We start from the raw sequence: 23526 nt of genomic DNA, 5'->3' as shown, positions 1-23526 counted from the left end.
GAGAGAGAGAGAAGGAGGGAGAGAACCAAGCAGGGGAGGGGCAGAGAGACAGGGAGACATAGAATCCAAAGCAGGCTCCAGGCTCTGAGCTGTCAGCACAGAGCCTGACCCAGGGCTTGAACCCATGAATCATGAAATCATGACCTGAGCCAAAGTCAGACGATTAGCCGACTGAGCCTCCCAGGTGCCCCAACCTTACATAATTTTTAAACAAGTAGCACTGTTAGGTTAGAGGGTTTTGACCCGCAAAGATGTTTTAGGAAGGTGTGTGTTTCTTTGCTTACTTTATAAACACAATACTTGTAATGAGAATGGAGCTACACAAAGCCTTCTTATTTTTCTAGCTAAACTATTAAAGAATGAAGAATTCTTCAAGTCTGAAAATTTGGCTAATATTTAGTTCCAAAGGAACACCTTTAAGATTTAGAAGGTTAAACCAGACCCTTCAACCACATGAGCAAAGCCTAAAAGAAATCAAACAGGCAAAATGAGAGTCAAGCAACAGCTAAATGATTCACAGTATATTTATTCTCTTTTCTTTTCATTTTTGGGTCATGATTTTCATGGTAGAATCTTAGTTATATGCTGACGTCCATGTTTGTGTTCTCTGGCACGCCTGTGGGTGTGAGCAGGGCTGTTTAGAGGTAGACTTTAATGTATGTGGGCCTAATATCAATGTAGAGATGAAATAGTTTTTGTAGGCACTTGTGGGTTTTTGGGGGGTTTTTTTAAAGCCTTGTTTTACGCTTCAAGAACAGGATTAAATTCCACTGTTTAAGTTGGCTGACAGGGTCTCTCTCAAATTATCCGCAGAGGTACCATGACATTTTTGGTCCTCAGTGAAAACCTCTATCATACGGTTACAAGTCTGATGCCAGCGTTTTAAAATGTAACTGAAATGAAGTGGATTACCCATTAAATTGTCACATGTTTGGAACCCTCCTTTTAGATCCATGTGATGAAGGTAAACTTTTTCACATGGAATCACCAGGCCTTACATTATTTCTAAGAGACTTTGCACGTGTTTTCTCACCAAAGGGATTGTATGCTTACCTTACAAGAGTGCAGATTTTTCAATTTGTTATTAAGCCTCAAGATAGTTCTTAAATGCCATGTATGTTTTAAGAAGTGACATTAATAAAGAAGAATTCTTTAAATCTTTGAAAACTTGGTCCACAGTGTCATTTGGTGAGTTCTATTCTCCATATGCTTGAAGTTTAAGATATTTTTCTGTATTCAGATGGTAGTGTGATGTAATTACAAAAGAAGAAAACACTAATTATAAAAGGGAAAAATCAATCTTTATTTATTTTAAGTTGTTTTGTTCTTATGAAAGCAATAGATATCACAATTACTTAGACTGAAGTTATTTTTAAACATGATTTCATGAATTATGTAGTCTAGATTTAACAATTAGGTTGCTTCTTTTTAATGATATAGGAGGAATCCTTCTAAGGTCTTGAAAACTCCTTTTGTCTTGTCACTTTTTAAGTTAAATTTTTATTTTAATTTCATACTTACAAAAATTATCCAGATTCATCAAATGTTAATAATTTACCACATTTCCACCTTTGCATTCACTGTCTCTGAAAACTTTTTTTTTCCTGAACTGAGAATGAATTACAGATATTTGTCCTTGTATACTTCACTATATTTCTTAAAAACAAGGGCATTTTCTTTCATAATCACAGAGTAGTTATCCATATCAGAAAATTAACAATCATGAAATAAGAGCATCAGATTGTAGACCTTACTCACATTTTACCAAATTATCCCAATAATGTTCTTTGTAAAAAAAAATAAAATAAAGTAAAATAAAACACTGATCATGTATTGATTTCTGTTGTCATGTCTTTTTAAACTCCTTTTGACTAGAACATGTCCTAGTCTCTGTGTTTCATAACATACCACTTTTAAAGAGTACAGACCAGCTGTTTTCTACACTTTCTGTCAATTTGGGTTTGTGATGTTCCCTTGTGACTAGATTCAAGTTGTGACAGACTTAAAAAAATAAAATTGTATATGATTTTACAACAACCAATCACCTTCCTGTTTATAACTCTGAGAATCAATATAATTATTTAGGTGTCATAGTTGTATGAAACAGAATGCTCATCCCCAGTTCCCCTAAAGAAAAGACTCTTTTAGGAGATTTTATATGCATTTTTTTTTAATTTTTAGAGAGAGAGAACACAAACGTGAAAGTGGCAGAGGGAGAGACAGAATCTTAAAAGATAAGTGCAAAGCCCAATGCAAGGCTCAATCCCATGACCCTGGGGTTATGACCTGAGCCAAAATCAAGAGTTGGACGTTCAACTGACTGAGCCACCCAGGCGCCCCTATATTCATTTCTTAATAACAAACTTGGTTTACTTATTGAACTTGTTAGTTTTGATGGTTTATGGAAGCACATAGATTGTTTCAGTATTTACTGAGAAAACAAATAAAATGTACAAATAGATCTTCTCTTTCACAGTTACACCCGAATGTTCACAGAAAGGAAGAAACTTTTTCCTCTCCATAAATGAACTCAAATTCTTAGCACAGCTCGTAAAATCCTTTTTGAAGCTGGAAGAAAATGTTGAAGAATTATTGGAAGAAATATTTATATCACTCAAGACACCCAGAAATCCTTCAGGTAACATGCTCCTTTGTTTAAATTTGTAAATCAACTCTTCTCTCTGTTTTCACTTCCTGCCACTAAATCTATACAATTACTTGAAAAAAAATGCATGATAGAATCCTTTAAATAAATATTAAATATAATACACACCATAGAATTATATTTTCATCCTTTATACGTGGCAAACTCCATAATTCTAATTAACAAAACATTGGAGGTCAATTCTGGATAATGATCTTTAGATAAAATCAGATTTTTTTTTTTTTAATTCAGAGAAACACAGCCTAGCCTATGGAAAAAACAAGCATAGTGGATGATGTAGTATCTCCTCTTCTGCTACTAACTACCACATGATTTTAGGCAAGATAGTTCATTTTTTTAGACCTCTGCTTTCTCATCTTCAAAATGATGGTGTAGGACTAAACTAACTTTCTCTCTCTCTCTCTCTCTTTTGTTACTACTACATGCTTCAGATCTCATTATGTTATGTAGGGTTGTGGGAATTCAATGATTTAGTGTTATGTATTTAAAAGAATGTCTAGTAGGTCACAATCAGTAAATGAGAGCTGTTATAAAAGTAATAATAATTATATAATGTTTTAAGTTTAGTCTTCACAAAATCCTTTCGAGGCAAACTATGCCATGTATGTTGAAATAATGTTTCTAGATTTCAAAATCTAGATAGTTAAAATATGTTCCCTGTGTTCCTATCTGTACTTCAAAATATTTTCATCTGTATCAGAATAAACCATACAAAGTTCTCTTTTGCATGATACCATATATCATGTTAAGGACAATTAATAGAGCTTGTGGCTGCGTTTGCAAAATGACGTGAGAAAACCAGATGATTAACAATCAATCAGAAGATTTCAAAACCCAATTTCTTAGTAAGAAATTACATATACTTTAATATGTTTGCTTTTCCATTTCTTTAGTTAATTTGCCTGGGGTGAATAATATTGGGAAAGTTATAGGGTCTAAGTTTCTTTCGTTTTAAGCATAGCTTATACTTCTATGTGTCAGATTACATTTAAGTAGCACTATGAAATTATAAAGTAAAGTAGATCATTTTTTCAAGTTTGGAGATAATTTGAAGAAAAATGGAGGTGGATTTCAGGTTTCTAAAAGCTATTAAAAAGTCTAATAGGAAAATAATAAAAATATAAAGACAGAAAATATGAAAATTAAAAGACAGAATGGAAAAGTAGATTTAATTAGGAGATAATATGAACCCTAGCGGGTCTTCTAGATTTAACTGACTGGGTCAGAGAAAGATCTGAGTAGATAAATATGACATCCTAATTTTTTAGTGACAAGTTGGTGCCTCAAGCAGTTGACAGTTGATGTTGGTACTCATCCACCATGGTTGGCTATGATTTTGCATCTCTCATCCACATCTCTAGCAGATCTTTTCTGAAGTGTGAATCAAGAAATAGAGTGGACTCCAACACATATAGCCTCTTACCTCTTTGGACTCATATTGGTCCAACACTAGGCTCTAGAGAAATTAGGTGGATTTTAAGAACTTTATTCCTTTAAAGAGCAGCATAAATTCAAAATCAGAATTGTATTAGAGAAGTATTATGAAGATACAAAACTTAATGGCTAATGATTGAGGCAGAGGTTTGACATACTGATTTCAGAATAAAAGGAGAAAAGGAAAAGCTGGCCCAACTTATTTAGATTAAGACCAAGAAATGTTGAGACTTGCAAATGCTATATATTTGAGAGAAATAGTTATCATTAAAGAATAAAATCAACAGAGAAAATATATAATTATGCTACATATACTGCCTTACCCAAATTTGCCATATAAGCAGCATGGCAGATAAAAGTAACTGAAGTTCACATTAATAAGAATGCATTATAGAAACACAGTTGTGGGTTATTGAACGTAGTATGTGGAAGGTATTTTGAAGGACAGGTATAAGAAATATCTTAAGTTCTAGACTATCCCCTTGTGATATATGCGTTCTTCATTGTTGAAATTCATGTTTTTTAAAACAAAGCTAAGATTGATTTAATCTGACATAACTTTATATAAATGGCTCCCTGAAAAGAATGATCTTGAGGGAAATTGTCAAGAAAAACTTAAATGTTTTATTCAGTACAGCCAAGTTAATCAATTCTTATCAAAAGCATAGGTTTTTTTTTAAATCAGGAAGGGAAAGATTCCTTGAAATGGATGATTAAAGAAACCAAATGCGTCTTAAGTTATCCTGATAGTTAATGTTTTGCTTGGAAATCTTGTGTAGGAGGGAATAGTGAAAAAAAAAAAAAAGATCAAGTCATTTGGTTTCCTGTGTATTTCTTTTGATTGGAGCATATTTTGCTAATAAAGATCTTGGAAAGAGTTGCCTACTATGTCCATGTAACCAAAACAATGTGATGAAAGTGAGGATTTGTTTTTTTTCTTATTGTCCAGATGTTTTAAAAATATCCAGGTGCTTAACATCACACAGAGAAAATATAAAGATGATTAAATATTTTACTTTTTACTTTGATGTTTACCATTATATCGTCAATTTAGCTAAATTGGCCATGCTCTTAGTAATTTGAATATGATACAATAGATTTTGTGAGACATAAGCATTTTCAGAGAAAAAAAAGATATTTAGTTATTATATTTATTTGGTTTTTTTGTTTCGTTTTGTTTTTTCGTCACGACTTGATGGTTTTCTGTTCTGGTCATTTCAGTAAATGATAGCACATTATTTGACTGTAATGGTGCCTTACTGTATTTCTTTTAGTTGATCATGTCTTCTGGAGTGGCCTCAGGTTTGATTTATGGGGCACTTCTAATGCTCCTTTGGAATAAAGTTGTTCTTCGGGCAGTTCCTCAAATTTTCCAAAGGTGGCATCTGAGATTTATCTAAACCAGGAGGTTTCTTGGCCCTCATTTTTCTTTAGCCCCAGCAATGACAAAGAGCAATGGCTGCTTCAATTGGATGTAAGAAGAACACTTAGGGTTTGTCTCAGAAGAATCAAAGATTTCAGATCTTCTGAAAGATTGTTTGTACTCTTAGGGGGTCTTAAGAGGGGTCAAATGGCTTCTAAGAGTTCCTTAGCTAGATGGTTAAGGGATTGTATTAGGGAGGCGTATGTAGTTAAGGTAAAGAGGCTCCTAGGGTTTGTAAAGCTCATTACACTAGGACTTTAGCTGTTTCTTGGGCAGAGAGGTCGAAGGCTTCCACATTGGAAATTTGCAAGGTGGCCACCTGGGCTTCTCTTCATACTTTTTCATAGTATTATCTCTTGGATGTAGTCTCTTCCACAGATTCAGCTTTTGGTGGGAGGTTGCTTGTGAGCCAGAAAAGAACAGTGAAGAAAAGAAAGACTTGTAGTTCCCACTTAGAGCTGCCAACAAGGCAAGTTGCTTTGTAGTGCACACAATGGGAGCCTATGAAGACCAATTTGGGTGTGAAAGTGGATGTCACAGGGAAGTACTGCCAACCTCTACTCTCTATGAAAGAAAGCGACAGTGTGGAAACTAACCAGAAATGTAAAATGAACCACAGCGAACTCTTTAGGGAGAGACTGTTACGCAGCTGGCATTCCTGTGACCCTCTGCACTCTACTGAGGTCCTTAATCTGGGCATCCTCTTAAGGAAACCAGTGTTGACTGTATATAAATAACTATGTTTTAGAGTGATGAGCCAAAAATGATCTACTTTTCTAGACAATGCTAGTAAGTGAATAGAATTTTCAATATATATTTAAATAGGTAAAATACTTTGCACGTGTTCACAGAGCTCATAAAGTTTGACAGTGCCAAATTTTGATGTTGACCATTTGGAATTTCAAGTGAATGCAAAGATGCCATAATTCACTAAAACTGTAAGATATTTTATTAGTCTAGAATCGGTCCTACTAATACTGCCTTAAAATGATACCCTTTGCTCTTTATATAGGATTAGGTTTAAAATTTTTTTTTTAATTTTGGGGGGAAAGATTGTATCCTAAAAGTTAGCATAACAGCTTCATAATTCATTTTCTGTCTTACTGTAGAATTGCTTACCAGCAACAGAAGTCTTGGGAAGCTTAGCTTTTTTTATTCATCTTGAAAATAGGCAAATGGTTTGTATAAACATCAAGACATATTACTTTGAGTGAATAAGCATAATGTATTTGGAAGTGAAAAGACAAATATAAGATAATTAACTTTTTTTGTAAGTCTTAAATGATAGCTGCACAATGGCAGATAGTTATCTCCAGAAATAGATCTGCAAAGCTTGTACTTTGAACTAGTGTTATTTTTCCAGAGTAAGTATCTTTTTAAATTAGCTGGCTTTATGAGCTATCTGTAGAAAAGTAAGGTGACGTTAAGAATCTAAGCATTGTCCCTTCACGTCATTAACAATTTTATCTTTATTATGTCTTCTTCTTTAAAATTTGTTTTGAATAGTAGTCCATGCATATAGGAAAACTTTTAAGAAGACAAAAGAGTAGACTGTAAATGAAGTCTTTTTCCACTCTACTTGTGTAGTTTTCCTTTTTAGGGACAACTACTATTCACCAAGTTAAAATAACAGGGAATCTTGTCATACGATGCAGAGCTGCTTTTTTATTAACAGTTATATAGAAAGACCTCATTCTTTCTAATAGCTGAATAATTTTCCATTGGTGCATGTACCATAATTTCACCAGTTCCTAACTGATGAGCATGTAGGGTTCTTTTTTCCTCTCCGTTTGCTACCACAAACAATGACACAGCAGATTTCCTTGAAACTATGTCTTATATGAGCACATATGTATCTGGCAGTATACTTCTGAAGTGAAATTGCCAAGTAAAAAGTTATGGTAGTTAAGAGGATAAGAAGACAAGCCGTAGACTGAGAAAAATGTTTGGAAAACACATTTCTGGTAAAGGACTTGTGTCTTAAATATGCAAAGAACTCTTAAAATTCAACAAGAAAACAACAACAACCAAAAAAACCAAAAAACAAAAAACCTCAATTTAAAAAAAGAGCAAACGATCTGAACAGACTCCTTACCAAAGAAGATATACAGATGGGAAATAAGCATATGAAAACATGCTCAACATCATATGTCATCAGGGAAATGGAAAGTGAAACAAAGAGATACCACTACATACTTGTTAGAATGGCTAAAATCTAAAACACTAACACCACCAAATTCTTACAAAGACGTGAAGCCACAGGAACTCTCGCTCACTGCTGATAAGAATGTAAAATAGTATAGCCTCTTTAGAAGATGATTTCATTGTATCTTATAAAGCTAAACACTGTCTTATATGACCCAGTAATCACATTCCCAGGTATTTATGCAAATGAATTAAAAACTTATGTTCACATAAAAACCATCATGTGTGTGTTTTTAGCAGCTTTATTCATAACTGCCAAACCATGGAAGTAACCAAGATGTCCTTTAGTAGGTGAATGCATAAACAAATTGTGGTGCATCCAGAAAATGAAATATTATTCAATGATAAAAACAAATGAGATATCAAGCCACAAAAATACATGGAGGACTCTTAAATGCATACTGCTAAATGAGAGAAGCCAATCTGAAAAGACTACATACTATATGATTCCAATTTAATGAACTTCTGGAAAAAACAAAAGTATAGAGATGGTAAAGAGCAGTGGTTTTCAAGGCAAGGGAAGAGAGGGACAGCGGTGACTAGATGGAGCACAGGAGACTCCTAGAACAGTGAAATTATTCTATATGATAGAGTAATGGTGGACACATACCATTATGCATTTTCAACCCATAAAATACACAACACAAAGAATGAATCCTTAATTTCAAAATAGATTAAAGATGTAAATGTGAGACCTGAAACTATAAAAATCCTAGAAGAGAGCACAGGCAGTAATTTCTCTGACATCATCTGTAGCAACATTTTTCTAGATATGTCTCCAAAGGCAAGAGATATAAAAGCAAAAATAAACCATTGGGACTATATCAAAATAAAAACTTCTGCACAGCAAAGGAAACAATCAACAAAACTAAAAGACATTCTACAGAATGGGAGAAGATATTTGCAAATGGCATATCAGATAAAGAGTTAATATCCAAAATATATAAAGAACTTATCAAACTCAACACCCAGAAAGCAATCCAATTAAAAAATGGACAGAGACATGAACAGACATTTCTCCAAAGAAGACATCAAGATGGACAACAGACACATGAAAGATGCTTAACATCCTTCATCATCAGGGAAATGCAAACCAAAATTTATTGAGATACCACCTCGCACCTGTCAGAATGGCTAAAATTTAAAACACAATAAACAAAAAGTTTTGGTGAGGATGTGGAGAAAAAGGAACCCTCCTGCACTGTTGGTGGGAATGCATACTGGTGTGGTCACTGTCGAAAACAGTATGGAGTTTCCTCAAAAAGTTAAAAATAGAATTACTCTACAATTCAGGAATCACATTACTGGGAACTTACCGCCCCCAAAATACAAAAACGTTAATTCAAAGGGATATATGCACTCCTATGTTTATAGCAGCATTATCTACAATAGCCAAATTATGGAAGCAACCCAGGGGTCCATTGACTGATGACTGGATGAAGAAGATGTGTGTGTGCGTGTGTGTGTGTGTTTAAGCGTATGTATACACACACACACACACACACACACACACACACACACACACACAATGGAATATTAGTCAGCCATCAAAAAGAATGAAATCTTGTCATTTGCAACAATGTAGATGGAACTAAGAATGTATTATGCTAAACGAAATAAGTCAATCAGAGAAAGACCAATATGATTTCATTCATATGTGGAATTTAAGAAACAAAAGAGATGAACATGTGGGAAAGGCGTGATAATGAGAAGAAAGGGAAACAAATCACAAGAGACTCCTAATGATAGAGAACAAACTGAGGCTTAATGTAGGGGAAGGGAGTGGAGGGATAGGCTAAATGGATGATGGACATTAAGGAGGACACTTGTGATAAGCCCTGGGTGTTGTATGTAATTATGAATTAATTCTACTTCTGAAACCAATATTGCACTCTATATTAACTAAAATTTGAATTTAAAAGTATGCTTGGGCTATTAATTTTTTTTAAAAAAAGAAACAAACAAAAAATAACAAGCAAAGGAAAAAAAGAGAGAGGGAAACCAAGAAATAGACTCTTAACTATAGAGAACAAACTGATGGCTACCGGAGGGGAGGTACGAGGGGGATAAGTGAAATAAATGATGGGGATTAAGGAATGGCCTTATCCTGATGAGGTTTGGTGACATATGGAACTGTTGAGTCACTATATTGTACACCTGAAACTAATATAACACTGTATGTTAACTATACCTGAATTAAAAACTTAATTAAAAAAAGAATGAATCCTAATGTAAACTATAGACTTTAGTTAATATTAATAAATACTGGTTCCTCAATTGTAAAAAAATATACCACACCAGTGCAAGGTGTTAACATTAGGGCAAACAGGGCAGAGAGAAAGAGAATATATGGGAAACTCTGTACTTTCTGCTCAACTTTTCTGTAAGCCTAAAACTGCTCTAAAAAAAAAAGTCTACTAATAAAAAATATATAGTATGGACATTTTGAAAAAGAGTGCTAAGTCAGTTTGTCCTATCCATTTTGACTGCTAATGGTATTTTTGTTATGCAGAATTATTTTATGGCTTTTGCATTTAGTGTCCTTTTGAAAAATCTTCTCTACACAGATCTTTTGAAAAAGTATTCCATATTTTAATACCTTGTAGTTTCATTTTTCTTTATTTAAAGATCTTCCATGGGGCTACTGGGTGGCTTATTTGGTTAAGTGTCTGACTCTTGGTTTCAACTCAGGTCATGATCTCACAGTTGTGTGAGTTTGAGCCCCACATCCAGCTCCTCACTGACAGCGCAGAGCCTGCTTGGGATTCTCTGTCTCCTCTCTCTGCCCCTCTCCCACTCATGCTGTCTCTGTCTCTCTCTAAATAAATAAATAAACTTAAAAAAATATTTCATTAATCTAGATTTTATTTCAGTGTTAGAATTAGTTATTTATAATACCATTTTTTTTTAAAGACAATAAAATGCAAGCCATGGTGAGAGCAATTTGGGTTAAATGATATAACGCTGATCTAAAACCCTCTCTATGTTGTGGTTTGTGTTGAGAAATGAAGCAGGATTCCTAAACTGTAGTCCACAGGCCCTTGGGGTTAATGAGTGCCCTACGCAAAAGAGCCTGGGAATCCCCAATAGTATTTATGTGTGTATGTATGGGGGTGCGAGTGTGCGTATGTGTGCACATACCTACTATGCAATCATATGGTGCATTTTGGCTGGAGTGTTCTGTCACTTTAATCAGGTTCTCAGAAGTGTTCACAAACCCAAAATGATTAAGGAACTCCAGAGTAGGTGGGTGGGGAGATGGGGAAAATGGATGATGGACATTAAGGAGGGCACTTGTTGGGTGAGCACTGGGTGTTATATGTCAGTGATGAATCACTGGATTCTACTCCTGAAGTCAAGACTACACTGTATGTTAACTAACTTGAGAATAAAAAAAATAAAGTAATAATAATAAAGAAACACTAGAGTTGAGGAAAACTTTTCCTCAGAATAAACTCTGATAAAATTTCCAAAAAGGATATTATTGTTAACCAAAGGGAGTTTTTACCTCTCTAAGGAATGTTTTGGTTTTGTTTTTTTAAAATATAATTTGTTGTCAAGTTACCTAACAATACAGTGTGCTCTTGGCTTTGGGAGTAGATTCCCATGATTTATCACTTACATACAACACCCAGTGCTCATCCCAACAAGTGCCCTTCTCAATGCCCATTACCCGTTTTCCCCTCACCACCCCCCCATCAACCCTCAGTTTGTTCTCTGTATTTAAGAGTCTCTTATGGTTTTCCTCCCTCTCTGTTTGAAACTTTTTTTTTTCTCCTTCCCTCTCCCATGGTCTTTTGTTAAGTTTCTCAAATTCCACATATGAGGAATGTTTTTGTAAATGATATTACTTAGAAATCATTCATGATTATGCTCATAGAACCACACTTAGAAAAAAACAAAAACCAAAAACCCCACACATCTGCTAAATGAATCTATCAGTCAGAGCCCTATTGATAAGAATCAAGTAGATTTTGAAATTTGTTTACTCAGGATGTAAGCAGAAACTGACTCTTAGGATCCTAAAAAATGTTTTTAAATGCATCAGAATATATAATTCATCATAATATGTCAAATCTAGGCAAAAGCAAAAGGTAAATGCTAAATCATTTATTTCAAATTAAACTGTAATTAATAAAACCTTAATGGAAAAGTGGAAATATTTCTTTTTGGCATATTTTTAAATTACATTTTTGTAGCTCTATTTTTTCCCCATGGAAAAGACTTCCTTAATTCTCAAAGATAAAGGTAAGGAAATACCGTTTTAAGAGCTGGAGATTATTTCTTATCCCAGTGTTTGTATTTTTCCAAAGGATTATTGTTATATTTATTAATAATGTAATTTTTCATGATATGTTGATGTTTATTCATGTACTTTTTTTCTTCCTCATTTCAAGAAATGAAGTATTAATGTGCTAAGGAACACCATCATTTCTTAAATGCACCATTCTTTATTTAGAATTTAAATTTTTAAGTGAAAAAAGAAATTCATTTTAACTTTGTACTCTTATCCTACATTATCAACATGACAATGAATAATGACAAAGGGATCTATATTTTACAGATTACATAAGCATGTATATCAAATTTGAATATAAATGGCATACAAATTTCATCAAGTTGTATATATGGAAAGGGACACTCTATATTTTCATCCTGTAGTTATTGTAATGGTAACATCACCCTACATCTGTTGACTATGTTGTCTGAATCTTGATATATGTGTATGTATGTGTATACTATGTATAGAGCTTTTCTACATAATTAATGTTAAACTGACCCTATTAATTCCATCTAGTATGGCTTATTTTCCTTAATGTATGTTTGTGTGTTTGTTTTCTGTTGCATAGGAATTTTAGAAACATCCAGTTGGAAAGTTGTAACAGAGAAACCTAAAAGAAATGCAACTAGTGTTCCTTCAGAGCAATTGCTACCAGTAAAAGAGGTGAGTGACGAGGAAAGAGTGGTATTTTTTACTCATATATAATAGCATCATATGTCTGTGAATACATTATGAATCAAAATGCCTTGAGTTTTACCCTTAAATAAATAAATAAATAAATAAATAAATAAATAAATAAGATTGATTCCTGGTTGAAAATTAGCTTATAAGCTTTGGGTGCTTAGGTGGCTCAGTAGGTTGAATGACTTCAGCTCAGGTCATGATCTCACCAGTAGTGGGTTCCATCTCCACATCAGGCTCTATGCTGACAGCTCAGATTCTGAAGCCTGGATTCTGTCTCCCTCTCTCTCTGCCCCTCCCCCCTTGCACTCTGTCTCTTTCTCTCAAAAATAAATATTAAAAAATTAGAAAAAAAACAAAGGAGGTTGTAAAAGCTGGGTGGATTCAATTTTTAACTAATTCATGTAAAAATAAAATGAGAAATGTGTTTTCAAGCCCTCTGATGTTAAAACTTAACAAAGAAAAATTCAATTACAACATAATTATATGCATAATGAAAATGGGAGCCACTTTTTTGACCATGGATTTGATTATTGATTATAGTATATACAAAAAGCACTAAATAAATGCTGTACGGGATGTGTGTATATGAAAACTAAGCTAATGATCATAGTCCCAGTAATTTTAGGCCTAAAGAAACCATAGAAATCATCCAGAGTCAGAAAAATAAGTAATTCAGTCAGGTATATTGGCTTAGAGTCTTCTGAAGTCGGAGTAGGTGAATTATTACAGTAAACAAGATTACATTAAAACAGGGAGAAAGTAATGCTAAGCACAGGCTCACCTACTTAATGTTCTTAGTACATAAGAGAACATTAGAGGACTTGGGGAAAGTATACATTGACAATTGTATTGAGCCAGACCACAAGAAAAAAGAAAACAAAACACCACCAGTCTCCATTCTCTCCAGTCTCCCACTCCTCCCACACAGAGCAATGCAGATAATTTTAATTCCTCATCTCTTGGAACGAAAGTTGTGTTGCTTACCACTTTGTGGGTGAAGAAACTAAATAAAATTCAAAAGAAAAAAATCCAGAAAGGTACAATGATGTCATTTTCTTTGAGAAATTTCTTGTTGCTATTTTTTGGCTTGTCTGGATTTCTGAGAGTGAAAAAAAAATAAAGGACTGAATATTAAACTCTGTCTTATGTTGGAATACTTGTTAACAATAAACTATAAAAAAAGACTATAAAAATCCAATTTAGACTTTATTAACTATATTGAATTTAAAGGTTGCTTTATGTGATAAATAGTAAATGTAACTTTTAACTCTCATAAAGATAGTCTTATTGAACTATATTTAAGAGATTAAATTTTGAAAAAAGTTTCTGATTAAATCCACTGATGAATTAAAATGAAATGCCAGTATATTACTCTGTGTAAAGAATACACGTTTTTGTATATTGCTTTATTTGCTGGGTAATATTTTTCAGGTTGTAAGAAGGGCCTTTGCCATTTATCAAAGAATACCCATATTCAAATGCTGAAAGAAAATAATAATTTTATATCTATAACAATAGGAACATGTGTTGCTGAGTTAAGATTAATATAACTTCATATAAATTTATATTTCAGGCTACTTTACCAGACTTTCGTTGGCGAAATGCATTTAAAGAAGTGTCTCTTCCTGTGGCACATTGTATAACAGCAGCAACTGAAGATTTTTCCACAAAAATTCTCCAACAGGAACAGAATGAAAGGTCTTCAGCTGTAACCTATGCTATGAACCTTGTAAATGTCCAGCAAGTCTGGCAAGACAGTCATGTGGTTCCGGAGGAGGACCAACCAAAGAAAATTGCAAAGGCAAGATTCAAATGAAATCCTTTCAAACTGTAGACTGGCATAATTAGATTTTTTTTTTTTTTTAATTTAAGACTTTGCAAAGGGAAATGGTGGAGTCTCTGGCAAATACTTGGTACTTGACCCAGTACCAGATTTCTTCCCTGGTGTACATGGGCTACTGCTAGCAAAAAGACTTAAACTTGTTGCCAACTTGTTGTTCCATGAGTCTCAGGCCCCTCAAGGGGAGGCTTCTGTGACTTCATGCAGAGCTGGGAAAACTATTTGTTTGGGTCGTTCCTTTGAATGATTTCAGGAGAAATTTAGGAGGTTGAAGGAATTACTGTCTTTTATTAGCCTAGGCAACTTTTAAATCTTTATTTACACGTTAATGTACATTCCATTTCATTAGCATCCGTCTTGCATCTTTATGTGTGTCTTGAGAGTTACAGAGCATACTGAGAAAATAGGAAGTAATTACGGAAATAAATAAATACCGTTACTCAATATTAAGTCCACAATGAGTTTGGCAACGTATGATTGGAATGTTTGTAAAAGAGCATTCTTTTTTTTTTTTTTAGTGTTTTTATTTATTTTGAGAGTGAGAGAGAAAGAGCAAGTGGGGGAGGAGCAGAGAGAGGGAGACACAGAATCTGAAGTAGGCCCGTCTCTGAGTTGTCAGTCTAAAGCCCAATGCAGGGCTTGAACACACAAACTCTGAGATCATGATGCTTAACCTACTGAGCCGCCCAGGCGTCCCTGTAAAAGAGGGATCTTAAAGATGGCTTCCTTATTCGGCTTCTGGCAACCTGAGGCTCCAGAACATTCCCCTGGGAACACTGTTGGCAAATTGGGAGTGCAGGCTAGTTTTGCCTCTCCATCCACTGTACTTCCTTTGCCATTTAAAAAGAGTAGATTCATAATAACTACTGAAAAGACAGGCACATCACTTCTGAAAATTGCTGACTCCTTACCAGTAAGAAGATGGCAGGTGAGATTGCTTCTGATGCTTCTAGATTATTTAAATTAAATCGATATAACCTTATGTACATGTGATTAATAAAAACTTACTTTATGAAAATTCAGCAAAAAAATTAGAATAAGTTCAAAAATAATCCAATCATATTAATGCCAAGGATACATGTTTTCTGAGTTCTATGAAGTACAAATAAAGTATTGTCATGTAAAGCTATTTCATGAGTTTTTCATAATGTCTGTCTGGTAAGCATAACGTTTGAAGGTTATATGTAGGAAAGCATCATTTTGGGATTTCCTTATTTGACATAAAACATTTAACTTTATATAACTGAGAAATTGATTGTTATAAAGTTGTGTCATTATATTTATGTTTGATGCCAAATTCATTATTTAGGAATTTGGCTCCCCTGTACATAAATTACACGGTGCTGTCAGAGTACAAATAACTCAGTGCTACATTTATTTCTCCCTAGTTTTGTTCTGACATCATGGAAAAACTTGACACAATGCTTCCACTGGCTCTGGCATGCAGAGATGATTCTTTCCAGGAAATTAGAGCAAACTTTGTGGAGGCCTGTTATAAAGTGGCAACAGCTGTCCTGGCGAGACTGCAGGAGAGGGGCAAGGAGTTTCCTTCCAGAGCACCCCTGACAAACTTACACACATTGCTCTCCACAGCGGTATATGTCTTCCAGCATTTTACGCATTTTGATAATTTGATGAAAGAAAATACTAAGAAGTGAGTGTCATTTAAATTAAGTTGATGGCCATGCTTAAAGTAACATGTAATCTTCGGAAATCACAGGAGCGAAACTTTGATGACAATATTGAAGAAGGAGAAAATAATAATGAACATGGCGCATTATATTTTCATCTGCCTTGACCAGAAAATGTCAGAAAGGTGGGGTGTAGGGTGTTAAACCAGATACCCAGGTAGTAAGAGAGACAGGTATTCCTTTGAAAGGCTCACTCCAAAGACCCATCCGTTTTCCATCTAATCTGGGGCAACTATTTTCTGCATGCTGTTATGACCTGACCGAGTAAACCCTCTCCATTTTGTAAGGCACACTACTGTGACTACCCCGGAAAGGAAAGCTGAACTTGTTTCTGTCCCTTGTATACTCAGTTGTGAAATATGCACTTTTCTTTTTTTGTTTCTAAGCAAACAGGATGTCAGGACTGACAGAGAGAATAAACACATTTTCAATCTATTCTATTGACCAATGTAAACATATTTCAAAACATCCATTTAGTAAGAAACTATCCTTAATATGTGAGGAGAAAGCATCCGGCAGTCTTAATTCTCATGTATTAGTAGTCTAAAAAGACTGGATGTTTCCTGGAAAGAGAATAAAAATGGCCACATGGTCTTTTTGGCTGCTCTTGGCCCCTCTAGGAGATAGCACAGTCCTTTGCAAAGGGAACATGTGGACGTGGCTGTCCAGCGTGAAGCCAACGGTTTCTTCTTATTCTCACTCAGTGTTTGTAGTCCCTTAGCTATGAGAGAAAGCATAAGAAAGTGTAATATAAATAACTAAAGATAAAAGTAAAATAAATTTGACTTGATGCAGAATATAGCTCTGCTATTTAATTCTCGTAAGTAGTCAGATGTGGTGACTCATACTTGAAGTTATAAACAAAATGTGCCAGAAGTCACTTTATTTCCGTAGAATATTTTAAAACAGTTTATGAGATAATTGACATCTACAAAATTACAATTTTTAAAACAAAAGAAGTGTGTTTGTGGGACGTGTGATAGCTTTATAAAAGTTGGTTCTGACAAATGCATGTTGTTCTCTGTAATAACGATACCCTAATGCCTAAATAATGCACTGATCTCTAATAATAGGCTTACAAAGAATACTTTTATTTTTGAATGATGTATTGACAATGCAGTTTGTCTCAAGTTGAAGTGCATATTTGTGGAACAGCAGATGTACGTTTTCAAAGGACTTGCAAAACAAAGACCAGCTTTTTTTTTTTTTTTTTTTTTTTTCTTTTTGGAAAGTGAATGTGGATGCAGACTTCAGCATTAGGAGGAAATGAATGATTGATATCTAATAATCAAAACCATTTGTAGTACTGGAGATTGTTACCGCCTACTGCACAGGCCTTAAATCTCTGTCTCTTTGATCATTGCCTCTGAACAGACCCATATTCCTGGTGCCTGTCCAACGATATCAGGAATTCATCAACACTCTACAGTTTCAGGTTACGGACTACTGCGTCAGAGTTTGTGCTACAAGCATTTTACAGGATGCTGAGAGCCACCACTGGGATGACTACAAAGCTTTTTATGAGGTGTGAAGTTAAGTTTACTATCCCTCCTTTTTACACAAATATGTTTTACTGCCTACCTGCTTTCTGGCTAATTAGAAACATGAGCTTGGCATTACCAACACACGAAGGCTGTTAGGATAATATTTTTTAAATATTGAATTTGTACTTGGGAAAAACACTTTTTAAAAACCTGAAATAACTAGACATCAGAACTCTCCTTCTGCTTAAAAGTAAAAATAACTTAATTTGAGCTGCAGCATGTGCTATATAAGTTGGAATATAATAGGATACAATGAGAAAGTCAAAGAGATAACAATGCCAAAATGCTACAATTTCGTATTTTTTTTCTAAAGGGACCAGTTATAGGTACTCCTGCACTTTTTTTCTTATGTATTTCTGTTTTTTACAAGTATCTTTTATTAGCCATTTTATTCTTTATACATATTTTTTCCTTCTCATTGCATGTTCTTATGAGGGTGCTTTAAGACCCATCTGATCATTTATAGCTTACCTATTTTCATTTAGCCCATGTTTTGAAATCCCAAATTCCAACTGAATTAAAGCCTAATGATTTCCAGTGCAACCAAACCCAGGATCAATTAAAATTATTCATCATCAGGCTTCATTAATTTCCCTTCTCCTAAATCCCATTGATTATACATAAGCCACAATATTTGAAATTCCTTGAAGTTGATTTCGGGGCAGGGTGAAACATTTATAATATCTTAATAAAAGATAATCAGGGTTTTTAAAAAAATTCATCAGTCGAGCCCAACAACTCCATTAACTTTTCCAATTTGCCCTTTCCTCTGGCTTGAAGCTTATGATTTTTGTGTTTCCTGACCGTCCTAATATCAGTGGAGTACTGGGAAAAACAGACTGGGGTATTATTCAGCAGAGTCCCCCTTGTCAATTCTCTGGCACTGAGGGGTCCTGTGGCTCTATTTATGCCTGAGTTATTATCATAATAAATGTTGCCGTAACAGAGAGAGGGAGCTAAGAAGCTCTTTTAAAGGACTTTCCACTTTTTCAAAGGCCATTTCATCTGTCCTTTAGAGGCCCTTCCCAGATAGTTTTTCTTTCTGCAAGAGCATTCATACAGGGTTTTCCAAACCTGACATGCTTCAAACAGCAGTGAGCAGAATGAGAACGAGAAAGTGGCACAGTGCAGCTGGTAGCTTGAGATAAGAATGAAAGTATTGGTCTTCTCCTCTCTTGGCAGCATCACAGCTTCCTTATTTGCCTTGAGGTAAACAGAGAGATTGAAAATGAATCCGTCTCCTGTTTCAAACTATTTCAATATGTCAGTGTACTAATGAGCAATTTCATACGATGTTTTCATTGAGGAACAGGTATCATTTCACTATAGGTCCACCATAGGGGTATTATGTTTTCTCTTATGCAAATTGGGAGTCAGAAGAATTGTACAGTATAAATAATAAGTGGATGCATTGAGAACCTGGTATTGAAGTTACCAAGTATTAAAAACAACAACAACAACAAATTACCATGTAACATGCAGCTCTCAGATCTTATGACAAGGCTTTAGCTTCAAAGACAGAAATAACAAGATAGTTACCCTGTGATTACATGGTACTGTGGCTTCCATATACTTACGTGGTCAGTAGTTACAATTTAATTGCAGAGTTAGTGGCTGTTATTTATGCTCAGAAAAATAAAGTGATACTGCTTTTATATTTACCAAAAATAAGGAACTTCTAAAAATAGCACAGATTTTAAACTGTTTTGACAACTGGAGTACTTGACATGGTTTTATCCCATTCGCTGCACCCTGTTCTCCTCCTCTCCCCATTATTCCAACTGATTTGTGAAACAGGACCAGTCTGTTTTTTGGCTGGGCTGTTGTGAGAGGAAAGAGATGAAATCTGCCTGACTGCAGGCGAAGAGTGGGATAGAGATCTCAGGGGAGCCTATCGCCTTGTGCAGAGTGTAGTAAGGAAACAGTGAAAGAATTTACAAGATATGAAGCAATATTCGTCCGTGTTTTGTGATATCCAGTGAGCCCCAAATACATTATGTCCATTTGCTGAACTGTCAAGTTGAGAGAGTCGGAGACTTTGGTATCTCTCTGATGAGGTGCTGGTCAGATGGCACAGTGGGTGTTCAGATTATGTGTTTAGAATTAAGCTTTCAGTATACTTGACATCTGCTCAATTTTAGCAACTTGTGTTTTCCAATGGTCAAAGAATAAAGAATTGTCTGTTCAAAGATAATATTGAATGCCTTATATAATAAAGCCCAGCTGCTTGTTTCCTGATATATAATCTAAATAAAAGCTCACATCTGTTTACATTATAGTGGGTCTACAAAAATAACAGATGTTTACTAGCAGAATAGCTTTGAAATGACAACAGATAGGGAAACAGGTCAGAAAAATAAATGAATCCTATTTGGTTCAATGAAAACCCTTTTGCATACATTGCACGTGACACACTTCGAAGAGAATCGTGAGAACGATGACCAGTTGGGAATGTCTTTAAGGAAATACGAAGTTTGTATTTTTAAAAGTCTTACAATAAGTGTTTTTCACTTCTAGGGAAAGAAATCCGCATGCCTCAAGTTATTTTTATCTTCTCATTTATCGGTAACTTTTAAGGAAATGGGTTTTTATTTTGAAACATATGAGAAATCGTGTTGGCCATGTTATTCTAATCACCCGTCCATTGCCATGGAGAAAGTTAGTGTAACTCATTCATACGAGTCATTACATCAGCCGGGGCAATTTTGCTTTAATAACCTACGACACAAAAAGTATGAGAAAATCAAGCTCTAAAACTCCTTTCTGACTTAAGAAAATCTTATCTTTTTTTCATTTTTTTTATCTTTGAGAGAGAGAGAGATCATGAGTGGCAGAGGGGCAGAGAGAGATGGAGACAGAGGTTCTGAAGCAGGCTCTGAGCTGACAGCCGCAAGTCCAATGCAGGGCTCAAACTCACAAACCCCAAGATCACAACCTGAGCCAGAGTCCGATGCTCACCTGACTGAGCCACCAGGCGCCCTTTTAGGAAATTTTAAAAAGCATTCCTTATCACAGAACACACCGCAAAGCATAAGAAACTATGATTTTGCTACTCCCACACGAATTTTGTAATTTTTTAAAACAGTTTTGATACACATCTAGTGTAGAATTTAGGAGTGGTAAAAGCCTTCTCTTTTGATCCTGACTCTTAGACATTTTGATGCCCGGATTCCCACCCAAGTATCCCCGTTCTACTCATTTATAAACTCCATTTGGAAGTCAATAGATAATAATTATAGATTATTACTACAGTGACTACAAAAGATTTTAGTAATCAGGGAAATTATCAGAAGAATAATATGTAAGGAGAATACTGATAGGCATATATGCATGAAAAATTGTCAATTTTTGATATAAGAGTATAGCAGATTTTTCTTCAGATAATGTTTGAGAAATATAAGTAGTTAGCAAAGCCGAATTTTAAGTCAAAGAGGATTGCTTAGGGATAAAATGGGAAGTTTTACTCATTTAACTTTTGATATAGTAATGATCTGGGTAATGTTTGAAAAACTCATTCAACTCTTCCAATTTCAAGTGATTTTTTTAATCTGGTTTGAGGAAAATGAGGTCAAACTACTAGCCTACCTCCCTGAGAGCATGTTAACTAATTAATGCTTGTAAATCACTTGAGGCCACCTTCTATTTCTGCCTGTTCCCATTGGCCTTGGCCACTGCTGGGTCTTCCTCTGTGGTCAGGGAAAATTTGGTACACAGAAGAGGTCTGTAGGGGGGTGGAAAGGAATGAGAATCTGGCCCCTTGGATGTATGAAGTACTGTAAAAATACTAAGACATGACGAGACTATAACATCTGCTTTAGGTTTACAAAAACTTGTAAAATCAGACCATTGTAGTGTCTGTTTCTAGCATTGTTATTAGAACTCCATGAATGGAATAGCCTGATGCAATAATCTTTAATAGTTACCCATGCCCCTTGGTTTCATGCATGTTAATAAGTATGTGGCATGTAAGTTTATTTTTACTCCTGTCATTTCATTATAATGTGAAATCTCAAACATTTACAGGATGACCTCAATGATGCTAATAGTCTCAGAAACATATACATACTTAAAACATTTAAATTATTAACATTTAATTTTAGGAGCATCAGCCCACCATCTTAAACTAGTATGACTTGTTTGGCAACTGTAAAGCTGATAGCTTAAAATGAATTTTAAACTCCAGGCTAGGAGTAGGTAAAACTAGATATGCTAGGTTAAAGGCTTGTGGTCTGGATTTGCACTAGAATATCTGGTCTCGTAATTGAAATAAAACATATGTTCCTTTGTCAATAAGGATGTTTTACATCTTGTCAAAAATCTTTCTTGGTCATCTAGTGTGTCAAACTCTCCAGCTATTTCCTTTCAGCCTGAATTAATTATGTTCATAGGAAGCAAACTGACATTTTGGAAGATGTGATTCTGTTGTTTAACGTGTGGTGGTTTTGCCAGGGGGAAAGATGCTCCTTCTCACTCCAGATGTGGCATTATTTCTTCTGCGCTCTTCACCATGATCTCTGGACCATTCTGCCCCCGAAGTTAGCCCAGGAAATTCTAACAGATGTGCTGGAGAAATGTTTGGGTCTACTGGCCTCCAGATATGCTCGGGCCCATCCCAGTTATAAGAGAACTCCACAGATAAGGTAATTGAAGTTGTGAAAACCATTGCTTTTCAAGAAAACTCTCATCAGCTGGTATAAAGCAGAATGTAATTCTAAATCTCATGATATAGCTCCTTGTATAGTTAACATGTTCCTAACATCTGAGAGGAAATCGTATTCAATTCTCCTGAGATACTAAAGTGGAAATGTGGAACTTGAATCAAAATAACTGTGCTCTTTTTTTCTTCTTAAAATTGTGTATAGAACCCACTAGTTTCTACAAAATGATTCAGGATGTATTACAATCTAAGACATTTATATACAAAACTTAATAAATAAGATAAAGAGGGAGAATTGGGGCCCTGAAATGGAGAAAAAAGCAACAGTTCTGTGATGGGGCAGTTAATTTGACTTTGAGATTCTAGGCAACCGGGGGATTTTAGTTTTTGTTTGTAAATCTTTAAATAGTGTAGTTAATCTTCATTAAGGAAACTCCTTTGTCTAATAATTTTTCTTCTTGATATATTCTAATTACCTCTCCACCCCCCCTTCTTTTTCAATATGTATTACTAAAAGCCAGTTTAACAAAATGTGAAATCGCAGAAAATGAGGAGCAGCAGTCACGGGATATTAATGACTAAATTATATATAGTCCAGGTCCATGAGACATCTAGGCAATGACCTTTACAAAAATTTGCCTACATGACAACAGGCCATATGAAGAAAAGGCTTTTGTTTTCTAAATATTCTCATCAATGAGATTAAGAAGTGTCTTTTAGGTATAAAAGATTTTTTTTTTCAGATATATTTTTGGAGGAATCTAAAGACATCAGAGGGTTTTTTTGTTTTTTTTTCTTTTTGGCAGTGGGAATCATTTCCTGATCATGTTCTTGTAAAACATGCTGCATTTGAAGGGTATTTAGGTCCTGCTACAGTGTTTCATAAATATGGTATTTTGCAAAGGCTGTTTTGAATTACTGACCAAACATTTTTAAATCATTGAACTCTGAAGAATAGATGGAAAGGCTTTTTTTGAGAGCAAAGGGTACCTTCATTCTTTTCCTTATGTAGATTAAATCACTTTTGACTCGGAGGTGGCAAGTCATTACGAGATGTGTGTGAAATCAGATTTACTATTAGCTCATGAACTTGGTAGTATA

The 23526-nt window shown here is 34.8% G+C and overlaps 1 protein-coding gene across 3 annotated transcripts in view; it reads left to right on the top strand.

Moving 5' to 3' along the window:
- KIAA0825 (KIAA0825 ortholog) overlaps window positions 1-23526 on the top strand; it is a 385582-nt gene that overhangs the window by 98701 nt on the left and 263355 nt on the right. For all 3 annotated transcript variants that reach the window (XM_047877364.1, XM_047877370.1, XM_047877379.1), the window contains exons 6-11: window positions 2477-2638; window positions 12578-12672; window positions 14267-14494; window positions 15922-16187; window positions 17599-17749; window positions 22218-22408. In XM_047877364.1, the coding sequence (XP_047733320.1) occupies window positions 2477-2638; window positions 12578-12672; window positions 14267-14494; window positions 15922-16187; window positions 17599-17749; window positions 22218-22408 (1093 nt within the window). The remainder of the gene's footprint in view (window positions 1-2476; window positions 2639-12577; window positions 12673-14266; window positions 14495-15921; window positions 16188-17598; window positions 17750-22217; window positions 22409-23526) is intronic.

This window comes from Prionailurus viverrinus, chromosome A1 (assembly GCF_022837055.1).
Source record: "Prionailurus viverrinus isolate Anna chromosome A1, UM_Priviv_1.0, whole genome shotgun sequence".
Lineage (NCBI taxonomy): Eukaryota > Metazoa > Chordata > Mammalia > Carnivora > Felidae > Prionailurus > Prionailurus viverrinus.
Note: the sequence above shows the minus strand (reverse complement) of the source record. Positions and strands in the feature narration are given on the sequence as shown.